Source organism: Centroberyx affinis, unplaced genomic scaffold (assembly GCF_046629955.1).
Source record: "Centroberyx affinis isolate AG114_WGS23_722 - 3 ecotype Tasmania unplaced genomic scaffold, CSIRO-AGI_Caff_v1 ptg009868l_1, whole genome shotgun sequence".
In the NCBI taxonomy this organism is placed as follows: Eukaryota; Metazoa; Chordata; class Actinopteri; order Beryciformes; family Berycidae; genus Centroberyx; species Centroberyx affinis.
In genome coordinates, this window is record NW_027284665.1 from 1 (window position 1) to 10,000 (window position 10,000).

At 47.7% G+C, this 10,000-nt stretch overlaps 1 protein-coding gene across 1 annotated transcript in view; it reads left to right on the forward strand.

Annotated features, from left to right (window-relative positions):
• Nucleotides 1-1,020: 1,020 nt before the first annotated feature.
• LOC139640585 (E3 ubiquitin-protein ligase HECTD1-like) overlaps nucleotides 1,021-10,000 on the forward strand; it is a gene marked incomplete at both ends in the record, with an annotated part of 11,249 nt that continues 2,269 nt past the window's right edge. The window contains 6 exon segments of the mRNA XM_071514758.1: nucleotides 1,021-1,302; nucleotides 3,702-3,972; nucleotides 6,034-6,110; nucleotides 6,373-6,471; nucleotides 6,781-6,895; nucleotides 8,343-8,517. Coding sequence (XP_071370859.1) covers nucleotides 1,021-1,302; nucleotides 3,702-3,972; nucleotides 6,034-6,110; nucleotides 6,373-6,471; nucleotides 6,781-6,895; nucleotides 8,343-8,517 — 1,019 coding nt within the window.

Consider the following 10,000-nt stretch of genomic DNA (forward strand, 5'->3'; position numbering starts at 1 on the left):
TTTTTCATCAATTGTTCATTCAGCAACAGACTGATAGATCCTCAAATTTACATTTTCACAATTATGTTGTTTTTTTAGTATAGATTAGACTCTCCTGTGGCAGCTACCTGCTCTACCAGCTCCTTCTCTGTTCTAGCAGCCAGTAGCTGTTCAGAACAGACTGGTAGAGACAGACAGACAGACAGACAGGTGTTCAGGTAGGTAGAGAGCAGACAGACAGACAGGTGTTCAGGTAGGTAGAGAGCAGACAGACAGACAGGTGTTCAGGTAGGTAGAGAGCAGACAGACAGACAGGTGTTCAGGTAGGTAGAGAGCAGACAGACAGACAGGTGTTCAGGTAGGTAGAGAGCAGACAGACAGACAGGTGTTCAGGTAGGTAGAGAGCAGACAGACAGACAGGTGTTCAGGTAGGTAGAGAGCAGACAGACCGACAGACAGACAGGTGTTCAGGTAGGTAGAGAGCAGACAGACAGACAGACAGGTGTTCAGGTAGGTAGAGAGCAGACAGACAGACAGGTGTTCAGGTAGGTAGAGAGCAGACAGACAGACAGGTGTTCAGGTAGGTAGAGAGCAGACAGACAGACAGGTGTTCAGGTAGGTAGAGAGCAGACAGACAGACAGGTGTTCAGGTAGGTAGAGAGCAGACAGACAGACAGGTGTTCAGGTAGGTAGAGAGCAGACAGACCGACAGACAGACAGGTGTTCAGGTAGGTAGAGAGCAGACAGACAGACAGACAGGTGTTCAGGTAGGTAGAGAGCAGACAGACAGACAGACAGGTGTTCAGGTAGGTAGAGAGCAGACAGACAGACAGACAGACAGACAGGTGTTCAGGTAGGTAGAGAGCAGACAGACAGACAGACAGACAGACAGACAGACAGACAGACAGGTGTTCAGGTAGGTAGAGAGCAGACAGACAGACAGGTGTTCAGGTAGGTAGAGAGCAGACAGACAGGTGTTCAGGTAGGTAGAGAGCAGACAGACAGGTGTTCAGTATTTACCAGCTGCTCTCTCTCCTCCAGGTGTCGGACGGCGCTCTGCGCTGCTTCGCCTCATTGGCCGACCGGTTCACGCGTCGCGGCGTTGACCCCGCCCCCTTAGCCAAACACGGCCTGACGGAGGAGCTGCTGTCCCGCATGGCGGCCGCCGGCGGCACGGCGACAGGCCCCGCCTCTTCCTGTAAGCCGGGCCGGACCTCGACGGGCGCCGCCCCCTCCGCCGCCGACTCCAAACTCAGCAACCAGGTGTCCACCATCGTCAGCCTGCTGTCCACGCTCTGCAGGGGGTCACCGCTCGTCACACACGTACGTATCCTGACACCCTGTTCAGTCTCCTGACACCCTGTAATGTCTCCTGACACCCTGTAATGTCTCCTGACACCCTGTAATGTCTCCTGACACCCTGTTCAGTCTCCTGACACCCTGTAATGTCTCCTGACACCCTGTTCAGTCTCCTGACACCCTGTAATGTCTCCTGACACCCTGTTCAGTCTCCCGACACCCTGTAATGTCTCCCGACACCCTGTAATGTCTCCTGACACCCTGTAATGTCTCCTGACACCCTGTTCAGTCTCCTGACACCCTGTAATGTCTCCGGACACCCTGTAATGTCTCCTGACACCCTGTTCAGTCTCCTGACGCCCTGTAATGTCTCCTGACACCCTGTAATGTCTCCTGACACCCTGTTCAGTCTCCTGACACCCTGTAATGTCTCCTGACACCCTGTAATGTCTCCTGACACCCTGTTCAGTCTCCTGACACCCTGTAATGTCTCCTGACACCCTGTAATGTCTCCTGACACCCTGTTCAGTCTCCTGACACCCTGTAATGTCTCCTGACACCCTGTTCAGTCTCCCGACACCCTGTAATGTCTCCCGACACCCTGTAATGTCTCCTGACACCCTGTTCAGTCTCCCGACACCCTGTAATGTCTCCCGACACCCTGTAATGTCTCCTGACACCCTGTTCAGTCTCCCGACACCCTGTAATGTCTCCCGACACCCTGTTCAGTCTCCCGACACCCTGTTCAGTCTCCCGACACCCTGTTCAGTCTCCCGACACCCTGTAATGTCTCCCGACACCCTGTTCAGTCTCCCGACACCCTGTTCAGTCTCCCGACACCCTGTAATGTCTCCCGACACCCTGTAATGTCTCCCGACACCCTGTTCAGTCTCCCGACACCCTGTAATGTCTCCCGACACCCTGTAATGTCTCCCGACACCCTGTTCAGTCTCCCGACACCCTGTAATGTCTCCCGACACCCTGTTCAGTCTCCTGACACCCTCTTCAGTCTCCTGACACCCTGTAATGTCTCCTCACACCCTGTAATGTCTCCCGACACCCTGTTCAGTCTCCCGACACCCTGTTCAGTCTCCCGACACCCTGTAATGTCTCCTGACACCCTGTAATGTCTCCTGACACCCTGTTCAGTCTCCTGACACCCTGTTCAGTCTCCTGACACCCTGTAATGTCTCCTGACACCCTGTTCAGTCTCCTGATACCCTGTTCAGTCTCCTGACACCCTGTAATGTCTCCTGACACCCTGTTCAGTCTCCTGACACCCTGTTCAGTCTCCTGACACCCTGTAATGTCTCCTGACACCCTGTTCAGTCTCCTGACACCCTGTAATGTCTCCTGACACCCTGTTCAGTCTCCGACACCCTGTAATGTCTCCTGACACCCTGTTCAGTCTCCCGACACCCTGTTCAGTCTCCCGACACCCTGTAATGTCTCCCGACACCCTGTTCAGTCTCCCGACACCCTGTTCAGTCTCCCGACACCCTGTTCAGTCTCCCAACACCCTGTTCAGTTCAGTCTCCCGACACCCTGTTCAGTCTCCCGACACCCTGTAATGTCTCCTGACACCCTGTAGGCCCAAAGATCTGAAGCTAATGAATAGTTTAGAGAAAGAGATGCTATCTCTCTTACACAAGTAATGGTTGTTGTTAAAGGATAGATAGAACTGGATCCTCTAGATTTTATAGAAATTCAGTGATGAACTTCAGAAAGTTATTTTTTTTTCTTTCTTCTAAATTGCATATATAGCATTTCAGAATAAAAGTTGTCAGATCTTGCTAACTCTTCCTTTCCGCTGGCCTTGTTCCAGTGTGTTAGCTAAAAGTATTAAAGAACACAACAACATTGTGTAGTGTGAAATGAAATGTGACAACGTTACTTCAGTTACACTAACATTCCTCCTTCTCCTCCTCTCTCTTCCTCCTGTCCTCCTCTCCTCCTCTCTCTCTTGAATTTAAGTGCCAAAAGCGTTGGTGAACTACAATGACCAGAATTCATTGCACTTGTGACGCTGTGTATCTGTATCTGCTCACCAAACCTCAGTGATCAGATCAAAACAGTCAGCTAATGTTGCTCCATTAGACTTTACTGTTATCTAAATACAAATAACTAGTATGTCACATTAAACATCTCTCTCTCTCTCTCTCTCTCTCTCTCTCTCTCTCTCTCTCTCTCTCTCTCTGTCTTTCTCTCTCTCTCTCTCTCTCTCTCTCTCTCTCTCTCTCTCTCTCTGTCTTTCTCTCTCTCTCTCTCTCTCTCTCTCTCTCTCTCTCTCTCTCTCTCTCTCTCTTTCTTTCTCTCTCTCTCTCTCTCTCTCTCTCTCTCTCTCTCTCTCTCTCTCTCTCTCTCTCTCTCTCTCTCTCTCTCTCTCTCTCTCTCTGCCCTGCTCTCCCCCCCCCCCCCCCCAGGACCTCCTTCGTTCGGCTCTGCCCGACTCGATGGAGTCTGCGTTGGGAGGAGACGAGCGCTGTGTTCTGGACACGATGCGTCTGGTGGATCTGCTGCTGGTTCTGCTGTTCGAGGGTCGGAAGGCTCTCCCCAAGTCCAGCGCCGGGTCGACGGGTCGGATCCCCGGCCTGAGGCGCCTGGACAGCTCCGGGGAGAGATCCCACCGCCAGCTCATCGACTGCATCCGCAGCAAGGACACCGACGCCCTGATCGACGCCATCGACACGGGGGGTAGGCGCTACAGACGCCACTGACAGCACTGACAGCACTGACAGCACTGACAGCACTGACACTACTGACAGCACTGACACTACTGACAGCACAAACACTATAGACACAGGGGGTAGGGAGCTACAGACGCTACTGACAGCACTGACACTACTGACAGCACTGACACTATAGACACAGGGGGTAGGGAGCTACAGACGCTACTGACAGCACTGACAGCACTGACACTACTGACAGCACAAACACTATAGATACAGGGGGTAGGGAGCTACAGACGCTACTGACAGCACTGACACTACTGACAGCACTGACACTATAGACACAGGGGTAGGGAGCTACAGACGCTACTGACAGCACTGACAGCACTGACAGCACTGACACTACTGACAGTACAAACACTATAGATACAGGGGGTAGGCGCTACAGACGCTACTGACAGCACTGACAGCACTGACAGCACTGACACTACTGACAGCACAAACACTATAGATACAGGGGGTAGGGAGCTACAGACGCTACTGACAGCACTGACACTACTGACAGCACTGACACTATAGACACAGGGGGTAGGGAGCTACAGACGCTACTGACAGCACTGACAGCACTGACACTACTGACAGTACAAACACTATAGATACAGGGGGTAGGCGCTACAGACGCTACTGACAGCACTGACACTACTGATAGCACTGACGCTACTGACAGCACTGACGCTACTGACAGCACAAACACTATAGATACAGGGGGTAGGGAGCTACAGACGCTACTGACAGCACTGACACTACTGACAGCACTGACACTACTGACAGCACAAACACTATAGATACAGGGGGTAGGGAGCTACAGACGCTACTGACAGCACTGACACTACTGACAGCACTGACACTATAGACACGGGGTAGGGAGCTACAGACGCTACTGACAGCACTGACACTACTGACAGTACAAACACTATAGACACAGGGGGTAGGGAGCTACAGACACTACTGACAGCACTGACAGTACTGACAGCACTGACACTACTGACAGCATAAACACTATAGATACAGGGGGTAGGGCGCTACAGACGCTACTGACAGCACTGACACTACTGACAGTACAAACACTATAGACACGGGGTAGGGAGCTACAGACGCTACTGACAGCACTGACACTACTAATAGCACTGACACTAATGACGCTACTGACAGCACAAACACTATAGATACAGGGGGTAGGGAGCTACAGACGCTACTGACAGCACTGACACTACTGACAGCACTGACACTATAGACACGGGGTAGGGAGCTACAGACGCTACTGACAGCACTGACACTACTGACAGTACAAACACTATAGACACAGGGGGTAGGGAGCTACAGACACTACTGACAACACTGACAGTACTGACACTACTGACAGCTCAAACACTATAGATACAGGGGGTAGGGCGCTACAGACGCTACTGACAGCACTGACACTACTGACAGCACCGACACTATAGACACAGGGGGTAGGGAGCTACAGACGCTACTGACAGCACTGACACTACTGACAGTACAAACACTATAGACACAGGGGGTAGGGAGCTACAGACCCTACTGACAGCACTGACACTACTGACAGTACAAACACTATAGACACAGAGGGTAGGGCGCTACAGACGCTACTGACAGCACTGACACTACTGACAGCACAAACACTATAGACACAGGGGGTAGGGAGCTACTGACAGTACAGACGCTACAGACACTACTGATACTATAGATAACGGAGGTAGGGCGCTACTGACCATACAGACACTAGACACACAGACGCTACAGACAGGAGAAAGGACACAGACTGCTGCAGGTTCCACATCCCAGCATGCTCAGCGTTCCTGCAGCTTCCTGGGTGCTGAAGTGCAGCATCCCAACCATCACATGATCAGCTTATGAAGACATGATGCAGAACATGAGAACACACATGATCAGCTTATGAAGACATGATGCAGAACATGAGAACACGCCACAGACACAGCAGTCTGTTGCTGTCAGTTGTTCGGTCAGTTTCACCACAGAACTGACCGACTGCTTTCTGTTGCAGCTTTTGAGGTGAACTTCATGGACGATGTTGGACAGACGCTCCTCAACTGGGCTTCAGCTTTTGGCACACAGGAAATGGTAAAGATGATTAGTGAACACACACACACACACACACACACACACACACACACACACACACACACACACACACACACACACACACCAAATCCCTCATTTGAATCCAGCAGTTTTTGTGTATAAAGGATTGAAATATTCCAAAATGTTCTAATATCTACACACTTTTGTTGACTTTCATTTGAGTCCTTTTCCATTTTGAGTCCTTCTGTGATGTCAGTGTGACTAACTCTGTGTGTGTGTGTGTGTGTGTGTTGTTTGCCAGGTGGAGTTCCTATGTGAGAGAGGAGCAGATGTCAACCGAGGTCAGAGGTCGTCCTCGCTGCACTATGCTGCCTGCTTCGGACGCCCACAAGTAGCCAAGGTAAAACACACACACACACACACACACACACACACACACACACACACACACACACACACACACACACACACACACACACACACACACACACACACACACTCTCTCACACATTTACCAGCTGTTTCATAAACAAAAGTTTGTTCCCTTCCTTGCTCTCATTTTTCCCAAAATTAAATAGAATCTGCATTGACACCATTTCTGGAGCAGGTCAAAGTATCCTCTATAACGTGTGTGTGTGTGTGTGTGTGTGTGTGTGTGTGTGTGTGTGTGTGTGTGTGTGTGTGTGTGTGTGTGTGTGTGTGTGCACAGACTCTACTGCGTCATGGAGCTAACCCTGACCTGAGGGACGAAGACGGAAAAACTCCTCTAGACAAAGCCAGAGAGAGAGGACACAGTGAGGTGGTGGCTATCCTGCAGTCTCCTGGTGAGTACTACTACTGTTAATACTGCTACTACTACTAGTGTTTCTACTACTACTAGTGTTACTACTACTCCTACTATTACTACTAATAGTGTTAATACTACTAGTGCTACTACTAGTGTTACTACTACTTCTACTATTACTACTACTAGTGTTAGTACTACTACTGCTACTACTAGTGTTAGTGCTACTGCTACTACTACCAGTGTTAGTAGTACTACTACTACTACTACTACTACTACTGTTACTACTGTTACTATCACTACTACTACTATACTAAATGTATGTCAGAACTCCCTGTATGGTGATACTGTAGTTATCAAGACGAAAGTATTGTGATAGTATCGCAATAGTATTGTATTGTGATAGTATTGTGATAATATTCTATTGTGATAGTATTGTGATAATATTCTATTGTGATATTATCGTGATGGTATCATGGTAGTATTGTGGTAGTACAGTATTGTAATAGTAACGTATCGTGATGTATTGTATCGTGATAGTATTGTGATAATATTGTATCATGATAGTATCATGATAGTATCATGATAGTATCATGATAGTATCGTATTGTGATAGTATCGTGATAGTATAGTATTGTGATAGTAACAGTGTGATAGTATCGTGATAGTATTGTGATATCGTATTGTGATAATATCGTGATAGTATCATGATACTATCATATTGTGATAATATCGTGATAGTATTGTGATAGTATCATGATAGTATCGTATTGTGATAATATCGTGATAGTATCATGATACTGTCATATTGTGATAATATCGTGATAGTATTGTGATAGTATCATGATAGTATCGTATTGTGATAGTATTGTGATAGTATTGTATCGTGATATCGTATTGTGATAATATCGTATCGTGATAATATCGTGATAGTATCATGATAGTGTTGTATCGTGATAGTATCATGATAGTATCGTGAACTCTCTGCTGATTCCCACTACTGCCGATTCGAGCTACTACTACTTTCTCCAGTGTAGTGAACTAGTACTTCTACTAATATACAGCTACTTTTTCTACTAGTACCAGTGAGACAAAACATAACAAGGTGGTGGCGATACTACTGTCTTCTGGTTAATAACATACCAGTATTACTACGAGCAGAGAAAGAAAACACAGTAGGTTGGTGGCCATGCTGCTGTCCTGGCCGGTAACATGATGTTAGTACTGAGTACTGAGTACTGAGTACTGAGTACTGAGTACTGAGTACTGAGTACTGAGTAGTTTTGGGATGAGAAGATTCCTTTAGATAAAGCCAGGTAGGAAAATGGAGCTTGTTAGTTTCTTTACTTTCTTCTCCTGGGAATTAAAGTGATTGTTACCATTAAACGCATTGTGAGTCCCTCTGTATGAGAGTGTCAGCCAAATGCCTTGAAAGTCAATGTAATGTAGTGTGTGTGTGTGTGTGTGTGTGTGTGTGTGTGTTGCAGGAGACTGGATGTGTCCGGTGAACAAGGGCGACGACAAGAAGAAGAAGGATGTGAACAAGGAGGAGGAGGAGGGCAGCGAGCCCAAAGGAGACCCAGAGATGGCACCCATCTACCTGAAGAGACTGCTGCCTGTTTTTGCACAAACCTTTCAGCAAACCATGCTGCCTTCTATTAGGTACACAGAAAACACAGACTGCCCCTTTAAAACCATGCTGCCTTCTATTAGGTACACAGAAAACACACACTGCCCCTTTAAAACCATGCTGCCTTCTATTAGGTACACAGAAAACACAGACTGCCCCTTTAAAACCATGCTGCCTTCTATTAGGTACACAGAAAACACAGACTGCCCCTTTAAAAGCATGTTAACTGTGATTAGCTGCAGAATTAAAGCCTTCTGTTAGATACCCAGAGTAAACAGACTCCCTCACTGGTTCTAATTCGACTGGAAGCAGATGGAACACAAATTGTCCCTTTAAATCTCATTGATGATGATAATTTATTCGTCAGGCAGTCCTAATCCTAATTCAATTAACTACAGGAAGCGACAGCTTGTTGAAATCAAGTTCAGGATTAATGCTGTCGGCCATGTTGGAGCCATGTGACCTGTGACTGCTGATTCTTCTCAAACCCTCTTGACTGTCTGTTGTCTGTCTGTTGACTGTCTGTTGTCTGTCTGTCTGTCTGTCTGTTGTCTGTCTGTTGACTGTCTGTTGTCTGACTGTTGTCTGTCTATTGACTGTCTGTCTGTTGACTGACTGTTGTCTGTCTGTTGACTGTCTGTTGTCTGACTGTTGTCTGTCTGTCTGTCTGTTGTCTGTCTGTTGTCTGTCTGTTGACTGACTGTTGTCTGTCTGTTGACTGTCTGTTGTCTGACTTTTGACTGTCTGTCTGTTGTCTGTCTGTTGTCTGTCTGTTGACTGTCTGTTGTCTGACTGTTGACTGTCTGTTGTCTGTCTGTTGACTGACTGTTGACTGTCTGTTGTCTGACTGTTGTCTGTCTGTTTGTCTGTTGTCTGTCTGTTGTCTGTCTGTTGACTGACTGTTGTCTGTCTGTTGACTGTCTGTTGTCTGACTTTTGACTGTCTGTTTGTCTGTCTGTTGGCTGACTGTTGTCTGTCTGTTGACTGTCTTTTGTCTGACTGTTGTCTGTCTGTTGTCTGTCTGTTGACTGTCTGTTGACTGTCTGTTGTCTGTCTGTTGTGTCTGTTGACTGTCTTTTGACTGACTGTTGTCTGTCTGTTGACTGTTGACTGACTGTTGACTGACTTGTCTGTCTGTTGACTGACTGTTGACTGACTTGTCTGACTGTTGTCTGTCTGTTGACTGTCTTTTGACTGACTGTTGTCTGTCTGTTGTCTGTCTATTGACTGTCTGTTGACTGACTGTTGTCTGTCTGTTTGTCTGTTGTCTGTCTGTTGTCTGTCTGTTGACTGACTGTTGTCTGTCTGTTGACTGTCTGTTGTCTGACTTTTGACTGTCTGTTTGTCTGTCTGTTGGCTGACTGTTGTCTGTCTGTTGACTGTCTTTTGTCTGACTGTTGTCTGTCTGTTGTCTGTCTGTTGTCTGTCTGTTGACTGTCTGTTGTCTGTCTGTTGTCTGTCTGTTGACTGTCTTTTGACTGACTGTTGTCTGTCTGTTGACTGTTGACTGACTAT